The sequence below is a fragment of the Lepeophtheirus salmonis genome, chromosome 4, assembly GCF_016086655.4.
Source record: "Lepeophtheirus salmonis chromosome 4, UVic_Lsal_1.4, whole genome shotgun sequence".
Lineage (NCBI taxonomy): Eukaryota > Metazoa > Arthropoda > Copepoda > Siphonostomatoida > Caligidae > Lepeophtheirus > Lepeophtheirus salmonis.
Genome location: NC_052134.2, coordinates 37,320,547 through 37,342,099, shown reverse-complemented (window position 1 = coordinate 37,342,099; position 21,553 = coordinate 37,320,547). Strand labels below are relative to the sequence as shown.

The following is a 21,553-nucleotide window of genomic DNA, read 5'->3' as shown; positions in this document are numbered from 1 at the left end:
TCTTGTGGAAGTTTAAAATTCAATGTGCTCAGATTTTCATGAACCACTCTGTAATTAAATGCAAGACTTAATACGGGAAAATCTAGTACGTGTAAAACTTTGAGAAATACGGGGATATAGCCCTAAATACGTACATGGAAGAAAAAAAGGATAGGACAGTTGTGAGTGTAAAAACAGTTTGCCAAATAATACTTTTGTCTTAGTTGGATAACACAGTAAATTAATTTAAAAACTAATTTTTCATCTGTAAGAAATTGAAATGATAGATTATGTCGATAGAAAACTTTTAACCTGACATTTGCAAGAAGTATCTATTTATAACTGTTTTTTAATCTATTGCGTTAATCTTAATAAGCTCTAAACATATGGAACGAGAAAAGTTTTTGATGAAATTATTATTTTTCTCAAACTTTCTGTCTTTCTCCAAATAATATTATTGTTCTCATAAAACTAATTTTAATTTGAACATGGATCTCTGTACCGAATTTTTTTGTAGAAAAAATATTCTAAATTTTGCCATTTCGAGAGTGAATCCAAAATGAATTCATAATAATTGTACTGTCTGCTGTAAAAAATTTGCTTTCAAAAATTTAACTATTAGAATATTTTCCCGTCTAAACTTATGTTATGTATTAGCTAAAATAGCCATATATTATAGCAACAGACAGAAACTTCCAAATTTCCCCACAGAGTCGAATAAAGGGGGAAAATGATTAACTTTATTGACTAAAATAGAGATAAACTTTAATTGCACTTCTGATACAAACAATATTTTTGTTGAAACGAGATATTGCTTTTTTCTAGATTTGATTTAAACTAAATAAAATATAACTCTATTTTCATGAGGCTGAACAAATATTTTCTATAACTGAGATGGAAAGTGATCTGTGGTATTACTGGTGTTTTCAGAATACCAATTTTTTTTTTAGCCAGTTACGGTTCCAAAGTTGATATTGGTATGTCGATGCTTCTTGGAAACAAAAGCATCAAAAAGGACAAATATCATGCACTTATTGGGCATTCTACCGAATTATTTGACTGTAAACTAGCTCAAACAATGGATCACTATTAAAAAAAAGACTACTTCAATACCAACTTATTATTATCAGCTGATTTATTTATTGATGCAAAGGCCACACTCTAAGCTCTCGTTTCATGTAATAAACTTCGTTCTATTTTGAAAAATGACTGCACAGCAAGCGAAAAGGCAACGAGTTCATGATTTCCTGTTCGGGAATGTCAGTTACGAAAATATTACAAAGATCGTTGGGGTCAGTTTGCACGCCATCCACCACCTTCCTGCGTGGTGCAGTCTTCCTCGACTATCTAAAAAGCAAAGTCAATGAGAACCCCAGCAACAGTATTCATAACCGTGAAGGACAAAAGGCTCAAGGGGCATGGCTGAATCGTATGAGAAGATTTTCACTGTTGATCTGGTCTACAATCACTGCAGGGATTATTGGCTTGTAAAACAATTTAAAAGATCCAGGGCGTCTGAAGAACCAAGTATTCAGTTAAGGTTAAGCCCCTTAGGATGGTGAGGTCGGACGAGAAAAAAATGCCACTGTACTTCATTAGGCCTAGAGAGTCATTGAGGACTGAGTCTTACTACAATTTCCTGAAATTCACTATCTTGCATTGGCTCAAAGAAAACTACCCCAATAGGGAATATTCATTGTAGCAAGGCGGTGCACCGACACATACGGCCAACAAGAATCATAAGTTCTGTACCAACAACAAGGCCAGCTTCTAACCCCCAGTTCCCCGTACCCGAACCCATCGGACTATATCTGGGGGGGTTATTGAGGTCACGGCTAACACTAAACTTCATCTGAATGTGGAGACCCCCATGACCCCCAGCATTTTGAAGGAGTGGTCTTCCTATTACAAGGAGAGCATCAAAAATTAAATGAATTACTTCATAGAATATAAAGTTATCAGTCCTGAATTTTAATCATCGTATTTTGGACAAATTTGTGTCCGCACCCTATACATATATGGATAAATTACACTAGTTGTCCATTATTTTAAAACCACAAAAAACTACATAAGAATGCAATAAGCATAAGCTCAGGTAAAGTGTTTTTTAGGATAAATTTTATTGATCTATGTTCCTTCACAACAACAATAGATAACACAGAACTAAGAATTTTCAAACTTTATGTCCCAATCTGACCGTTAAACTACTAATATATATAATTTATTTAGTGTATAGAAATCATAGATCATAATTAACCATATAAGTTTTGACTTACGGGAGTCACTTTGATACTTCATCCATCTCAAATACGTTTATTTACTTACGTTAAAGTACGACATAACTAATACATATAAGATATTGACAAGAGGAAAGTTATATATATGAAAACAAAGAAAACGCGCACTTCTTTTTCCTTTTTTTTTTTTTTTTGACCAACTAAAGATATTTTTCTATAAGTAGATTTTTATGAAATACAAGAGGCAATTGAAATAAATAAATGAGGTGTTAGATGTAAACATCTTTATTCCAAAAAATCCATGAGATGGTCCTGTATGCTAGGGCTCCAGAATGCTGAATACATATATAATAAACATAATATATTCATTAAGAAAGAGCAAAAGTAAATAAGGGTAATTTAGTATTGTTGTTTCAAATTATATGAACTAAAGATTTTAAATATTTTATCTATTACGCAGAATGTAATAATATAATTTTTTAGCTAGAAATCATGCTTTGAATAATTTTATGAAACAGAAAATATATATTGTATAATAAAAATCTTAACGATAAGTGTTTATTTTAATACAAATGACTATCCAAAGTTAAAATTAATAGTTTTTCTCGGAATAGTTAACCTGTTGAACCTCTTAATTGTTAAATTTAATTAAAACTTACATATGTATTGTATAGTTAAAAAATCATGCCCATTTTTTTAAGAGACACGCTTACAATGAACGTTAAATGATCGATAGAGCAAAAGCTCTTTTCTTACGTGTAAGTATATTTAAATTAGAATAACGAATTGCATTTTAGGTTATAGGAGTATATCTTGCAATGATATTACTGTTTGACTATGCAGGTCCTTGTTGTTTCATCTTAAACTGATGAATCATTCAGATACATTAGTTCCGTTATATTGTAAAATGATTAGAATCAATTCGTATGTTTCTAAAATATAAAGTATTCTTATCAAAACTGCGAAAAAATAATTTCATTCATTTATTTTATTTTTTCAGATACAGAAAGCGATTGAATATACCAACACAATCAGAGGTCAGCTCCTATTACTATGGACCCACATCCTTAGCTCTTGCAAGCCGCAAAAGAGGATTAGGAGACCGATATGATCCACGTAATCTTTTCAGAGCTATTTATGGATACAGAAAGTAAAAGAGAACAAATAACAAATATCCTTTTAAGATGATTCATTTATCCTTTATATCCACGAAATATTATTACATATTTATTATATAAAAAGTTGTTATATTTGGCGCCCTAATTTTTTTTTTTTTAACTTTCTCTATGCAAAAATAAAAAGACAAAAAATATTATAACCAAAAAGAAAATAAATGCAAGAAATTGTATCTAATAATTTTTGCAAACCATACATATTACTATAACCATCAAATAAAAATAATAAATGATTTATAATATCTAATGTTAAATCCGTTTCTTTTCACACCTACAAAGTAGGTATAAGTATCTAAAAGTTGTATTAGTTCCAAAACTACATAATAATGTCCCCTATTTAATTAATGATTAATTTGTTTGTTAAGTGAAATGCAAGTTATATTACATTATCTCTCTCTTATTAACCATCAAAAGTAAAATATTCCCTACTAAAACTACTATGACTTTATGTTGGCTTGAAGCTTACCAACCATCCAACCAACAACACATCCAAAAATGAGGATTATTATTATTCCATGAGAACTTTTTTTTTACCCATGTCTGTAAAATCTTTTTAATTACACATAAAACAAATACAAATATTGTCAAATAATATTCTTTTATAGAATAGAAATACAATTTTACAATAATATATAGTCATGAAATTTGAATAATAATACACTTACTGGACTTCCTTATAATCTAAATCCATTAAGGAAATGATGCAATCATTTTAGAGATATACATTTTCAGAAAATATTTGTATAGGTGGTTACTTTTTATACTCTACATACATATAAGTAACGAATTCATTAATTACTTATAGCTAGTTGAGTAAAAATACTTTCCAAAAGTTTGAATGTAAATGATATGACGGCATTGTATCGTTGAGCTCTAGACATCTGGAATATAATCACAAATTCAGTTCAACTGTTTTTCTTTATTTCGCCTCTAAAAGGAATGGAGTAAAAAATCCTTTATTTCAACCTATCACTTCTTTCATATTCCCCTCATGTCAGAATATAAATTTAGAGTGATTAGTCTGCATAGGTATCTAGAATTCCATGATTTTATATAGCAGGTGTATTTAAAAGAAATCTATTATTTCTTATTGAATTTTTTAAATAATATTTTTTACATTAATGTATTGTCCCTGACATTCAAGGCATTGCTTACATGGTGGTCAGACTCGATGATTTCCATTATTTTATCCAAATTTTCGACAATTGGCCTTCCAGTGTGTATTACATCTTTTACATGAAAATTACCGGAACGGAATTTACAAAACCAGAAAATTGCGTGATTGACTATTACATTATCAGAACCAAAAAGCACTAATCACATTTTTAGCTGCTTGTGTCCTGTTTTCGCCTTTATCGAAGAAAAACTGTAGAATATTTCGTTTTTCTCTTTGCTGATGTCCACTGTTGCGACGACATCGGGCATATATATTTTTTAGTTTGTTCACGCCCTATTGAGTTGAGTGATTATCAGTTATTAATAATCAAATAGCTTCATGAGAAAATATAATTGATAAACATTCATTTATTAATTTATAAGATAATTAGTGTCAGATCGGTCTAAAAAAAATAAACAGACTACAATCTTCTCAGTCCAGTCAAAATAAAATGTGTCAGTCCTAGGAACGGTCCTTATTGGTATTTATGATAACTACAAGGGCTGAGATGACGTACTTACTAAGTCCTGTCAGCTGTTCAACATAACTTATTTTAAAGAAACCAGATGTCTGAAATCTAAATTAGGAACTGTCTGACTATAGCGTTTTATTATACGTTCTAGCTATCATTCATTATTTTATTAGTTCTTATATTATTCAGTTTTAGCTAGAAGTGAAGAAAATAAAAAGATAGTTATGACCTTGGGACCGTAAAAAAGCTCGGACCTTTGAGCAATCTAAATCTAAAGATTATGAAGGATAACATTAATAACAAATGTAAGAATAGACTTCTCAAAAGAATAGCGAAATTAAAGAGATAGGTAACATATATGCATATAGTGATATATATTCTTCCTTTGAAACAGCTAGGAAGTAACTAAGGGACAGACTGTCCAAGGCTAGGATATCAATTAAATTGTTTAAATTCTTACTCTAAATGGATCTTTGTAATATTTGAAGGGATTTTAAAACACTATCTATTGGGTATTTAAATAACTATTAACTCTAGAAAGACCAACATGCCTGAAAGAACCGTTTTAAAACATACATGCTTCCTCCTGAATAATCAACTCATCTCAATGACTATGTATTAAATAGAACCGTCATCACAGTCTTTTTATAGGTACCAGAGTTAAGTGGCTATGGATAACTCGCCATTAATAGAATCGAGAAATAAAGAAAAAAATTGAGGCCTGGTGATTACAGCACTGAAATATCAAACAAATGTTTAAAGGAATAAAAGAACTATAAAATAACCTAGATGACCAAAGGGCCTACAGGAGCGAGGAATTATACTACTCATAGTTACACACTCAAGTTAGATATATGATAGGGGTCTAAAAAGTTTTCGACCTCAACGCGAAGATGACCTCACTCGTAAATAAAAGCTAGTCACATCTATCTAGCATCTGTTGACAGTTAAATTGTGCATCGGTGCATTCCTACTCTAAATGGATCTTTCTAATATTTTGAAAGTGTAACCATTAAATTGATTCAAACAATAACAGACATATTATAAACTTATGTAGAGTTACAAGAAAACTAAATTGAAAAATAAGAATCTAAAAGAAATGTATTGTATCTCTATTAGGTAGAAAACTTTTAAGAACACCCTCTTACATATATGTATGAAGTCAAAGAATACAACAAACTTGGAACTATCAAAATCTACTGCTATGCTTTTCAAATAGTTACCATCACAAGAGAATAAAGAGTAAATAAAAAAGAGTAGTATTTCTTCTAATAACGTTTTTTTATTAGTCTATTCTAAGCTCGAATGATCTGAGCTGTTAAATATATAAATATCTAGGAACTAAGGAATTGATTATTCATCGTCATATGGCAAGCCAAATTGTGCACCAGAGGGCCTATGAAATTGGTGAATAAGGGATTTAAAATAAACTATAGACTCTTTCAATATACATAAATCCTGATTTTCATATGTATAAAAGGGTTCTAAGACACTTTTCTGAAAAAATAATAAATATATTTGATAATAATACATGCCCAAATACCATTTAATTATGAGTATCCTTAATGTTACTCCAAATAAATAAGAAAAACTGATTAATTACTTTCCACCAACTCCAATTATTAAGTGTTCATTGATTAGATATCGTCTCTAAATATATAATCACCAAGATGTGAAGAACAAAAAGCACAAGTCCTTGCCAAAAGTAAAGCAAAAATATTCATCCAAGATATTCAAACATCGATAGCTGACAACTATATGCAATGCATATTTTTGTTTTATTGAGTTAAGGCTATGATTTTTAGGGCAGTGTCATGATTTTTGACATAAGGTTGAAAAAAGTGGTTCAAGCCAACTGTTTAAGTATTCTCATAATGAAATAAATCATTTAGATAGTGGATGACGGATTTTATACAAACGAATTCAAGCCGAAAAAGGAATTTATCTTTAAGCGTAAAATCCAAAAATGATCTCAGTTTTTCTCTCAGTCAACTGAATTCTGAAATATCTGGAATTATAATAATTTAAACTATAATCGTTTAGAGTCATTTTTTAACCCTTAAAGCAATCCCCCAATGAAAAGTAGGATAATAAAACTTATGTAAAAGGGTGTTTGTTGATTTTGGTTCTAGTAAAATATTCCATGAATATTTAAAAAAAATACCTATTTGATAAACATGCATCCTCAAGGATTTTTGTTCCATTTTGTATTTTTGAAGTGATCCCATTTTGAAATATCAAAGTTATCTACTTATCATAAATGGATCACTTTATTGTTTCGATCCTGGTATCTCATTCTCAAAGAAGGAGTCCACTCTACTACCTTATGAAGTCTTGTAGTGTTCTTATATTTAATTCTCCTCCTGTCGTCCCACGTGGAATTCGGAATATCAATTCGAACATCTCTTGAGATGGATGATCAAGTTAAAAGTATTGTCCTTTGATGACCTCGATCTTCCTTCTACGATGCATGACGTCATAATACTGGCATTGAAATCGGAAAAAATATGATGATAAAGTTGAATATTTACTTGCATACACCCATAAATATGGAATCACTTAACAAATACAAATGGAACAAAAATTCTTGAAGATGTATATTTTTTATATTGATCTTTTTTTAAATTATACATTGAATATTTTTCTGTAATATAAGCTATGATACTCATCATCAATATGTATTATGAATTGTCATAAGGGTCTTAAGAAGAGTGTCGTTTTTCATCATTTGTCAGCCTAAAAATCAAAACATATCGAGCTCAAAACAAGATACATAATCAATAAAAACACTTTTTTATCATAACAAAACACTTTACATACATAAGTTTAATTAATTCTACGTTTAATTTGGGGATTTTTAAAGGTTAAAAATAACTATGATCCATAATAGTCCCGAATTACTATAATTCCAAATATTTCATAATTCAGATCACTGAAAGAAAAACAGAGATCAGCTTAGGATTCTTAATTCATAAATAAATTCAATTCATTTGTACAAAATTTCCCCACAATTGCTCCCCTGTATTATTAATAACAAAAAACTTAATTATTGCAATCGGTGCCAAATAATTAAACATTTTATTTTTTAAATTGGAGTACTATGAATTTGAATCATAATATTGCAGCATATATCATCATCAAATGTATTTATTCTTTTTTGTTAAAGTATCAATTCGGCAAATGGCATTCAACAAAGTGTGAGTGCACGGTATAAAAGAGATAAGAAATCTATAAAGGAAGATGGACCTGAATGGACAAAACGCTCGGGAAAATTTATTTTCTTTAATTCAATGTAAGTAGGTTCGCACCCTGCTCGTTCCTAGAGAATATTGGGTATATTTAAATTTAACAACAAACTCATGTAAGTTTTAGTTTTAACTAAGTATAAAGCAATTGAAAAAAATATTACCTTCCATATAAAAATCTCTCATTTTACTGGATTTTGTAGGATTAGACATTTTGAAGCAACCGTATTTAAGATCATTTTAAAAATAAGTTATCATTTCGATGCTAAAACTATTGTTTACCACTTGTTATAAGCTTAAATTTTTATTTATATAAAAATTTCATTCCAAAAAATAGCTCTAAATTGAAATTATACGAAAAAAAAACACTTTTAACGTTATTTTATTAATATCAAGAAGGTAAAAACTAATAATATATTTTTTAATTCTTCTCGTATTACACGTATACTTTTAATACTTAATAATATTAAGTAATGAATATTGAAGCAAGCAAATATTTTCATTACATTATGAATTATTTATTTACTTAAATCCATTTGGAGTGTAAAATTTAAAGGAAATCTTATCCATTCGGGATATGATATTCCAAATTAAGGAATTTAACTGTAATACTACATATTTATGTTATTTATCATATAAAATGTTATATATAGTTATTAATAATTAAAGCAAACATTAATTTATTTTTGTTTTTGTCTTGTGTATTTATGTATATTTTTTTAATAATTAAAGAATATACCTATAAAGTGATATGAATAAGTAAAACTTATTTAGTATTAATCTATGTGAATTTATTCTTATCCCTAAAGGGGGTTAACCTTCAATTATAGTGGGTTACTAAAAAATATATATGGAAATTAAGATTCCATTTTTAATAGTTCATATGGTATAATTTTGTCAATCTAAATCTAACATTCCAAATATTTAATTAAATTCATAACTCATATAATAGTTGGATCTATGTAATTGTGAGAAATTAGTTTTTAACTTATGAAGGAATTATCAGTAATAACCATCATCTTTTACAAGCAAGCATACATAATAAGTTAAAACTGGATTACAGTTTAACATCACTAAAAGTAGATCAGAATATACAATATTATTATTTTTATTGTAAAGTATAAAACCATTTATTCCAGATATTCCCAAAGTTTCGAATAAAATATTTCCTGACTTTATAATGCATGTTTAAGTAGTAATGTGACTTCAGCAGATGAGTAAATTTTTACTTTAAAAGCTAAAAAAATATATCATGAAATATAAACTACTCATGTATATCTGTATAATCTAGGGGTGAGGGATAATTCTCATTCATTCCTATGTGTTAATTATTTTACTAAATTTAAATATTCCAGGATAAAATAACATTAATAATGTTAATTAATGGAACTCATAGACCTAAGTTTATATTTCACTTATAATATAATTTAAGATTGATATACACGAAATGATATAATTTTGGGAGAAAGGAGGCTCAGACAACATTAGACACAAGATCTTTGCAGTTCAGAGGTCAGATTATTTTTTTGTCAAGAGAATACAATCTTGGAAGAAACAGTAATAACTAATACTGAGAAGCAAAAGCTATTAGCCATATCAAATATCTCTGAACAACTTTGAATAATTTTTAGACAAGATAACAGATACACCTCGGGGAAAGCACACCCATATTCTAGAAAAGAACTGTGCACAAATTTAAATGTCGAATTTGCAAAAAATTTGGTGAAATCTGAAATTTTTTATAATTCAATTTAACTCAGATCGAACAAGACTTGTTGACGTTATAATTCATAGCATTTAATACTAAAGCACCTCCCATTATGTTCATTGTTCAGTTTATTTTGTATTGAAGGTAAAATATATATTGACGTACCATTTTTTTAGAACATGCCCTCTTCTCTTTGAGAAGTTCTCGAGCATTGAGTGGTAAAACAGTAAGAAAATTGACTTATATTATTATGCAAAACTTATATAATCAAAACAAATTAAGAAAAATTACTCTGGAAAAAGAAACCGTACATTTGAGCAAGGATACCAACATTTGGCCGCCAATTAGGTTGTCAGATTTGTATATGTATTTGACTTCACTTACAATTTTAAATTACACTATTAATGTCTCGACTGGCAAAGAATATTCAATTTTTGCATTATCTTCAATGAATTATATATATATTCTTCATCCTATTTTTTGATAGCAACTTGTACAATTTGCTTATACAAGCAACAACTAGTATAAAATTTCAACTTGCACATGACATATATTTATTTATTTGATGAGTAGAAGTTGGAATTAACTACTAGTATAAAAGTTCAACTTGTACATGACATATGTTTATTTATTTCATGAGTAGAAGTTGGAATAAGACCCATATTTTGTAAAGTTGAAATTTGTAGAAGGAATTAAAATTTAACTGTGTAATATTTATAAATAACTACAAATGAAATGTGTAACCCTGAATAGCACTATATATATTAAAATCTTCGATTAATATTAAGTTACTATAAATGGTTTGCAATCATTATTTAATTGATATTAAGAATCTAAAAACTAATAATATATTTTTTCATTCTTCTTTTATTTCTCATATTGGATTTACCAATAATATGATTAATTGTCAAAGAGATTAATGGATTTTGATTCTCCTTCAATAAATGGTTTAGCAACAAAGGAACTCTTTGAGAAGCATCCAAGTCTAACACTTGAGACTTGATTGGCAAAATGTCCAAAATCTGAAGGTTCTACAAAGAAGCCTGGTTTGCATGGGGAGGACATAGAATTTGGATACACACAAATACTGCTTCCTCCAAAGTTTTCCGTCTCATAGAGAGTCCATGGCTTGCATCCAGTAATGATGATGGATTTACCAAAGTTGTCATAGTTAAGCTTAGGAGAATCTTTATAAACATTTTGCTCGATTCCCATAAATCCGGCTCCTTCGTAAAAGTTGAGTGTATTTGCACTATGGTCATCTACACCCGAATACCTAATAGATGAGACTTTTCCGTTGATTCCTCCCAATGTATTAAGCGGAAAATTTCGGCCCCATATATAGGTTACTATTTTGTTGTAATTCCCTCTGTTAAAACTAACTTCTTCATACAAAAGCCAGATCCCGTTAACAAGTACAGATTTGGCTTTATTATTAAATCCGATGAGTTGTAAGTCCTCTTCATACCTAGAAACTACTTTTGAAGGCCCTTGTAGATTTGTTTCGGAGTAAAGTCTGATGTCCTGGGCTCCAAGGGAAATTCCAACCAGAATAGTTAACGATAAAAGTACTTTCATTTTGTCAATTGATGGGATCGCTGTGTAACTTATTCTTCTTCATGTTTGAACTTATATACTTACTATTAGATGATAAAAAAATAATCTATTTTCGCTTATCATCTTAATATTGATTGAAACAGATAAAAAGATTTGATAAGTTCTTTATCAGTAGTAAACATATGCAATATATATACAATAAATCAACAATTGTGAATTTAAAATGCGTCGTTGGTTTGTCCTGAAAGTTATGCGAATGCATTTTTCCGTTTACTAAAAGGTATTTCGAAGGCGAGGGGCAATAACCACATTACTCCACATCCCTCATCTGGATTGAGGCTTATCAAAAAATTCAGGAAGAGATGGGTTAATCAACAAATGTGCCAAGATGATATTAAAAAGCATTCAAAGTCCTATGATTTCCCATTACATATGGGAATAAATTACGGACTCTTTATAAATTCACTGCCTACAAATACATGAGTAAAAAAGAACGGTACAAGTATTTATAGGCTGTGTGGAAAGAAAGAAGATGATGCTATTCATTTATTCCTGTAGAGTCCTTATTCACAAAATGGAAGAACGATACTTAAACAATACTTGGGAATTGTTGATGAAGGGGATATCTAAATGTCTTCGTTTTTAATTAGATTTAATATCATTACACTCAAATTTGTGTCGAAAATTTATAGACTATTATCTATTGACAAGAAAACAAAAGATCTGGATGGAAGTCTTAGTAACTATGAATGGTCTTTTTTAAAGTATAAACTAATTTTACAAATATAAATACTTTATTTTAATACTTATGTTGTTTTAAATATCTGAATGTTGGTTATTTTAAAAGTTTGTTTGTTTAAGAAGGTAATTATGTTGCTGTTACTTTTATATTATTGCTTTGAGGATAATAAACCGCCCTAAGGATGTTATAATAATGTTAATATATATAATAATGTTCCTAACACCGACCCATAATATTGCAATATTCTTGTGACGAAGCCGTCCTTATTTTTTTCTTTTTACTAGGGGGGAGACGGCCTGTTCAAACTGGCTGCGTGCCTGAAGGAGTATGTAGCAGTTTCTAATTTTAAGTTAATCAAAATTGAGAGCTACTAAATCCTACCTTCCTTGCCTTGAGTGGCCACTCTTTGCCTAGAGTCTTTTAAACCACCCGAACTCCAGGCAAAGAAAAACAAAAAACTAGTGAATTTAACTAACAGAGCTAGCAAAAGGATTCAAATGTGAATTAAGTCGGACTACCTGTTCAAAGACTCCAAACTGAATCATAATCGTAATCGAAAAAAAAAATTATCCATGTCAAGGTCATATTTATTCTAGTAAAATGAAGCAAAATATAAATTTCAGGAATTTAAATCTGATTTTCTACGTGCAGACTTATAAGAAATGACAGATATACACCGGCAAGTGTAGCACATATCTCATTTTATATCGTTTTATTTTGTAAAAATAAATTGGTCCTTCTATTTCTAATAAGAATTAATTTATCAATTGACTATTTGCTTTCTTCCTTGTTTTTGAATATTAATTGTTGTGTTCTATATGATTTTTGAAATAATTTTATCTATCTATAAACGGCATGTTTACCTAGATATAGATTGAAATATATATTATAAAGTGCCAGTGTTTTTCTTAACCTTCCCCTAGTGAACTGGGCGATTATACACCCCAAAATTTATAAAAAACATTCTTATTCCTTTGAATCTACATTTTATCCCCAATACTTTTCAGTATGCGCCTAAATAATTAAATCACTTTTATTTTTAATTCTTTATTTATTTTAAAAATACACTGTGGAGGATTTATTCGTATGTTCGCCCATTTTTAATTGAGTTTCAGTTAATTTAATTTAATGTTTTGCTTAAAAGCTGTTCTTTCTTTCTACTTTTGATTTTTCTTTTTTGAATGAGATGACTAAAGAGTATGACAGTAGCTAAATAAATCTAATATTAGGGCTATATAATACACACAATCCCATCAAAACTTATTGTTAATAATTTGATTCCTAAAATTTGCACAAAGGAATAAATAAGACATGAACTGAAAAGTCTCAGGATTGATGCATAGATGGCACAGTTTTAACTGACCTAATTTGTAGTTATTACCAACTTTCAAAATGACAATTTTCTATTTGTTTTTGAGTTATTGTGCTAAGTGTGACGCTAATTTTGTTATTTCCAAAATAATGGATAAAAACAATATCGTGTTTTAATTTTACACTGTTTTTTGGTAGCAAAAAAGACCATTGAAACTAAGCTATGGCTTTAAAAGTGTTTAGGAACTCTGGTCCATCAGAAACTACAATTAAACGTTGGTTTGCTGACTTCAAACGTGGTAGTAGAGACACTTATGATGCAGAACGCAGTGGACGCCTAAATAAGGCAGTAACTACACAAAACATTTTTTTTTTAAATCCACAAAAACGTTTTGAGTGATTGAAAAGTGAAGTTGGGAGCTGACATCGTATAGAGATCAAAAGAACTTGTTGCCTCTATGTTGCATGATATTATGGGCATGAGAAAGCTCTGCTCAAAGTGGGTGCCATGTTTGCTCACTGTTGTCCAAAAACAAACACGTGCTGATGATTCTGAGCAGTGGTTAGTAATATTTAAACGTAACAAACCGAAATTATTGTGCCAGTATATGATAATAGATGAAACATGGATCCATCACGTTACTCTGGAATCAAAATTATCATCATTTGAGTTGAAAACAACTGGTAACCCTTACACAAAGCGGCCAAAGTACAGCAATAAGATGGGAAGGTTATGGCCTCGGTATTTTAGGAGGTATAATAATATTCATAAACTACCTTGAAAAGGGAATATTAAATAGCGTTATTATAGGGTATTATATTATATAGGACGAAATCAAGATAAAGTAACGTCATTATCAGGATGTTAAAAGTGGCATCTTGTTCTCACGTAGCCAAGGAATTTTCATCAGGCTAAAAAAACGGGTTTTCCTACTTGGTCTTAACCAGAGAAGAAGAGTTTACTCTTTTGATGAATCACATATATTTTTACAAACTATATCGTATAGAACATACCTGTGAATATAAATACCAAAAGTATATATAAATTTATAGCTTGGGTTCAAAGGATGAAAATGAAAGTGTTTTTATCCGAAGTACATAATATTACCTTTTATTCATTAGACATGGCATTTAATACGACCATTGATATAAAGTTCACAGATGCATACTCGAAAGTAATGTATGTTACATTATCCAATCTATCGAATGACCACTAAGAGCTAAGGACTATATAATAATCCACCTTTAAATGTCATATTGAGCTGTAAATAAATAAATTTACTGAGCCACAAAGTAAAGAATGTTCTTTATCATTATATTGTAAATTAAAGGGATTTTAATGGTTCTCTATGTTAGTCATATGGTATAGCATCCATGTTAATTTCAATTTTGAAAGCTATTTTTTTTTTAAATAATTAAATGAAGAGTCGTATTCAATTAACCATTAAGAAAAAGTATAAAATTCTCATGTGTAATATATAGAACATAACTTAACTACCAAAGTAGTCTCTTCACAGATATACAAGTAGATAAATATACGAGCAAATAAGAATAAGAACATTAATAATTACCTATAAAAAAAAACAGTACCTATATTCCGAAGTAAGACTGCTTCTTCATAAAAGATGTGTAGACTCTTACAATCCATTTTAACGGTTCCAAACATTTAGCTGATATTGAGAGGTTTCATAGTTAATAACATCATCATATTTTCATTCAAATCCAGAGAGGGTAGGGATGGTTAAAGAAAAAGCAGTGTATCTTGCAAAGAATGAAATGAGCACAGTTCTTACTTCCTTAACTTATAAATATGCATGAATGTTAATTGTGCAAACATTCCAGAGCTTTAGAATCCGACAGTGATTTGTTCTTCTCGACGATAACTTTTATTTTGAAAGTCCATACAGAACGAGCGTCTTCCTTAATTTTGATTTAGAATTCTCAAATCTTATATTTTTACTTGAATAATATTTTTTTTATTTCGAAAGATTGTTCAATCTATAAAATCATGATTAACGTCATTGAAGATTGCTGCAGTTCTTCCAGGACGCTTCATAAAAAATAATCCACCTAGATTTGAAACTGTTTATAAATTTTTTTGTCGTCATAAATATGGAGTTTTCTGGGTGTATTACCGTCGTTTGAAGCAGAAAACAAAATTTAGACTCCATCAATACCGAATTTTAAAACTTTTTTGCCTTTAATATATTCATTTCTTATAAATAAGTCGATTAAATCACTTACATCTAATCAATAAACACTAATAAAATACATTAGAAATGAATTATATTTAAATTCTGATTAATCTACTTGCCTTTAAAATATTAATAACTTATTATAATTAGCCAAATAATTGACTTGGGTATATTTAAATTTAACAACAAACTCATGTAAGCTTTAGTTTTAACTAAGTATAAAGCAATTGAAAAAAATATTACCTTCCATACAAAAATCTCTTATTTTACTGGATTTTGTAGGATTAGACATTTTGAAGCAACCGTATTTAAGATAATTTTAAAAATAAATTATCCTTTGAATATATTCTATTATTATTTTTATTGTAAAGTATAAAACTATTTATTCCAGATATGCCCAAAGTTTAAAATAAAATATTTTCTGACTTCATAATGCATGTTTAAGTAGTAACGTGACTTTAGCAGATGAGTAAATTTTTATTTTAAAAGCCAAAAAAATATATCATGAAATATACACTACTCATGTCTATCTGTATAATCTAGGAGTGAGGGATAATTCTCATTCATACCTATGTGTTAATTATTTTCTAAATTTAAATATTCCAGGATAAAATAACATTAATAACGTTAATTAATGGAACTCATAGACCTAAGTTTATATTTCCCTTATAATATAATTTAAGATTGATATACACGAAATGATATAATTTTGGGAGAAAGGAGGCTCAGACAACATTAGACACAAGATCTTTGCAGTTCAGAGGTCAGATTATTTTTTGTCAAGAGAATACAATCTTGGAAGAAACGGTAATAACTAATACTGAGAAGCAAAAGCTATTAGCCATATCAAATATCTCTGAACAACTTTGAATCAAATTTTGGACAAGATAACAGATACACCCCGGGGAAGGTACAGCCATATTCTATTAATTCAAAAGAAAATAACTTGGATCAAATTTAATTAACGAATTTGAAAAATTAGACTCTATCAATACCGAATCACAATACTTTTATAGGTCGTGAACTCTTAAAATATAATGATACATTGCCAGATTTTCTGGATCGTGAAAAAAAAGGTTTTGTTAATACATTTTGATGAGCTATATTTATGGTTCTGTGTATAAAATTAATGCGTTGGAGTTTCAAACCATAAAACACGAATAAATCTCCCTTTTAAGTAACATCTGTCCGACACTGTCTTTTACTCTTTATTCCAAAAGAGGTTTTTTTGTTACATGAATAAAATTCTTTTAATATATCTTAAGGAATAATTGATGAGAGTAGAGTAAATACGTCTCATATATGTTTTCTTAGTCTTTTGAAGGATGGGAGATACTTTAAATGAACTTTCCACCTTAATTGCTTTCTCGGCTAAAAGAGGCGAGCAGCATAAACGAGGGGAACAATTTCAGTTATATATACCTTGGTGAATTTATCTCAGTATATCATACTTCTTCCATTCCTTCAACTCTGAACAACAGAAAGGTCAAGTTTCACTGTTCCATAGAACACATGTTCTTATTCTATATGAGTTTTGACAAGTGATCACCCTCCATAGACTTAAAATCTATTCCAATCTTACTCTTTATGGATTTTGTAGCAAGATCTTCCTTAAGTACATTAAGATATTAAATTTAGGGTAAACCCTACATGAAAATTAGTACATGAATTAATTATTAGCTTTTACTACTCAAACTGAATTAAAAGACGGAGAGTAACCTTGAAGCTGTCCTGCGGAGTAATAATTGTGAGTCCTTGCTGGACTCAGAGTATAGTTGGGGATCGACATTCGCGTAATTCTAGCTAATTATCTAGTTTATTTTCTCCTCCCCCTCTTCACATCTGCTTTTAGCTGATCTAATAAAATGTCATGAAAGATAAACTGCTCTTCTCTTAAGCATTCTTTAAATTATCAGGGTTACCATATTGATTTTCAGTTTCTTTTTTCTTAATACGCACAAAATACTCCAGAATTTAATCATTGCATATTTTTAAGTGTCAAATGTCAGAACGTTCCTAATGAGGCTATAACACCCCAACAGTCATTTTTTATAATATATAATCTTCATTAAAGATTATTTATTATAATAATTTCTGAGTGAGTATCAGATATTATATTATATAACTATTTAAAAAAAATATCTTCTAATAATAATAATTTTGGTATTTTTGTACAAAATAATATCTACGTATATTATATTTTTGCTCATGTTTCTTATATAAGTTTCCACATTAGCAAAGAAATGAAGCTAGAAAGAGAAAAATACAAAAAAAAACATTTCAATTAATCATAACTGCATTTCTTTTTTATTCTTTACGTATTTCGAACTTCATCTGTATATGGTAGAAATTTATATTTAAGTGTAGCGCATATTCTTTTTTAAGTGATATAATTAGGCATTTTCAATTTTTTTTTTAATTTATATACTTAGATAACGATATTACATTATCATAATATGATATAAGATTAATATATCATATCATTTACAGAGTACAACAGGGAAACTTTTTGCGTCATTAAAATTAATTCTTTGCGGTAATTAAGGTTTCAGGTTATATTTCAAGCAATATTCAGATACATGTGTTGTTTTTCTTGTGCATTGTTTTAATTTGATCAAAATCAGATGAAAAATAAGTGAACAGGAATAAAAAAGGCAGAGCGTTTAGGATCTTCACAACGCGGATGTTGATCGAAAAAGAATTTCTAACTTTATCGGCATGACCGTGAGGACAGTCAGGCACATGAGGGTGGCCAAGGAAAATGGGAAAGGAGTCAAAAGGAAGGCAGGAAGTGTAGAAAATGGTTTCAAGTGAGATGAAACATTTCTCAATGCCCTGGATGCCAATATCATGGAAGATCAAACAGCATTAATGCACCGCTTAGCTGAGAAGTTCAACGTGGACGAAATCGCAATCAGGATTATAGATCATGATGACCTTGGTCTTTAGAGCTTTGTTAAGACTCCAAGAAATATACTCGCTGACAGGATGAAGGCCTTAAGGCTTGAATGATACAAAAAAAAGTCTTTAATTACTTAAGATTCATCCGTCGACTGTGAAGATTATCTTGAATGAGAAGATCTTCATAGTCGACCAGGTTTTGAAGTATAAAAACGACAGATTTATGGCAGCATCACCTGAGGAAGTCCGGGCACCTTCAGGACAAACAATCCGACACTAAAAATGTGATTGAGGGTCGTGGTCTCTGATGGGAACATAATTAATCCCTTTTTCTTCAAGCCGGATGAGACAATCAGGGCTGATGCCTACTATAAGGTCCTGAAGTGGAAAATCTTCCCCGGCTAAAGGTTAACCATCCTGAGAACAACTATGTGTGTACCCAAGACGGTGCCCCCAGCCATACGGCCTTAAAACACAGTACTTTTGAAATGAGATCTTAGCTGACTTCTGGTACAAGACTTTTTGGCCCTCTTCCAGTCCTGATCTCAATCCCCTCGACTTCAATGTGTGTAGTGTCTTAGAAAGCAAGGTTGGGAATCCATCACACAGAAATGCGCAAAATTTTAAGAGCAACATCAAAAAGTAACATGTTCGCTGACTATATTGTGGCAACCTGTGCCAAGTTCCAACCTCGTTTGGAGGCTGTGATAGAGGCTGGAGGAACCATATTAAATAGTTCTTGCCAACATCGATTGCTAAAAGTTTTTTCTATAACATTTTTTATTATACTTTTCTATTAAATAGTTATTAAGGTTTTGGCTTTGCGTCTTCATCGCTTAAAATTTCCTTGTCGCAATCTGTATATAAATGTATGGTGGGAGCGGGAAATATATTTAACCATGGTCAATGTTATTTCTTCTTAATATTGTAAAAAATATTGTAAAGAGGAACATAAACCTACAAATTTTTTTCTGGGTTGCAAAACCAAAAAATTTATGTAGAATAAAGTCGTCGAAAAAATAATCCTCGATAACTGGTTTATTTTTCCAACTATTGCAAAAATTATTTCATAAAATATTCCTAAAATTATTTGGGTTAGAAACTTATTCTCCAAAATGCATTGTTAAAAATTGAAGATTGACTGGCGATGAAAAAAAGCGGAAAAAATTATTCTGAAAATGACAGATATTTCAGTTATACATTAATTTTTATTTTTCAAATTTGTAAGTAAACGAATCTCTAGACAAATTTTATATGAAAAATGGTTTTTTCATATAAAAAATTTAAACAATTAACTGATTTTCATAAATAGCACCAATAAAAACTCATAAGATATTATGTCAACCATTTTTTGCCAATATTTATTTTCCACGGGAAACGCTCGTTCCTCACTATTCCAACGTATGATAGCAATTTACTTTATTTGCAATAAAATTTTGGTATTTCGTCTCTACAATGCAACTAGGCCTACTCCACTACTACTTCTACATCCTGATCGTCAAGCATTATAATTAAAGAAGGTTATATTGTCGCATCACTGTATATCGTATATATATTACAAAATCAAAATGTATGGAAATTTCGAGGAACACGAGGAAAAGGCTGAGGCAATTCTGAGGGTAACACTGAATTAAGACCTCTAGAGGAAATTACTGCTATAAATAAGAAAACTTTCAACATTTAAAATAACTTTTAGGACAGAGGAAAAATAATAAAATTATATTAAACCCAATTTTTTTAATATGTAATTTTAAAAAAAAAACATCAAAATTTTGAAAGAATTCATCTTTCCAAGAAAAGTGTTTAGACCAAGACGAGCAATTAACAGATGAACAAAAAAGAAGAAAATAAATGATAAGACCAAACTGTGAATTCTTTTCCTCTTTTTAAAACTATTTTCTCTACGTTTTGCCCATTCCTAATGAAGGATATATAGAAATTGTAACTTGTATAAATAATTTGGTACAAATTACAACCAAAGAAGAGATTAATATTTTTAAATAAAAATTTAGTGTACCTTCAAGAGGATAATATAATATTTGAATATTCCATTGGTAGATGATGTCCCCCTAATGATATATCTTTTGACTGTTATGATAAAACCTGCTTATTGATAAGTATTAGTTTAAATATCCATAATTCGTAAAATCATCATAAATAAATAATTTTTATGGATCAAAAGGAAACTAATAGAGGGTTATAAAATTGATTCATATGACAACATCTGAAGAATAATTTAGATATGGAACCTATTTTCTATCTTTCTTCTTTTATTATCTTCTTTTTTTATTTTTGACGAACTTAAGGGTAATGTTTCTATGCATGAATGCAATGTAGACACATAAAAAAACACAAGTAAAACTGAGCATAAATTCCGTCTAGATCTAGATAATACATCACATCATTCACCAATCAAGGAGACCGTCGAGGGCGACGTTGATTTATAAACCAGTCATTTCGTTGTGGCCTGCTTTCATAATCCATACTGTTTTTCCCAATTGTCAATGTAGCCGACCAGGCATCCATTTAGAACGGCCTTTACCAAAACATCTAGCCCATACATCCATAAATGAAACAAATTTATTAGGGGGGGGTTATTTTGATCCATTTTGGGTAACAAACCATGCAAGTGAGTATATAGGACGAGACATGAATAACTCTTTTCTTCTCTTCTACTTTCTCCATGCTCTCCACAAGTTCCATACTCACGCATCCATCACGGTGCTCAGCAAGCTTCAAGATAGGTAGAAGTTTAACCATCTTCGTCCCCACGTCTCGTGTTTAACTTCCTAATGTATTTAGAGAACACCCCACGGAGTAGTAAAACTAGAAATAGAAAGTAAAAGTAGAAATAAAGGTGATTCTAGGAGTATGT

At 29.8% G+C, this 21,553-nt stretch overlaps 1 protein-coding gene across 1 annotated transcript in view; it reads left to right on the top strand.

Annotated features, from left to right (window-relative positions):
- Window positions 1–4,022, top strand: part of LOC121115878 (uncharacterized) — a 32,277-nt gene extending 28,255 nt beyond the window's left edge. The window contains exon 2 of the mRNA XM_040710046.2: window positions 3,217–4,022. Within this exon, the coding sequence (XP_040565980.1) occupies window positions 3,217–3,370 (154 nt within the window). The 3' untranslated portion in view covers window positions 3,371–4,022. The remainder of the gene's footprint in view (window positions 1–3,216) is intronic.
- The last annotated feature ends 17,531 nt before the right edge of the window (window positions 4,023–21,553 follow it).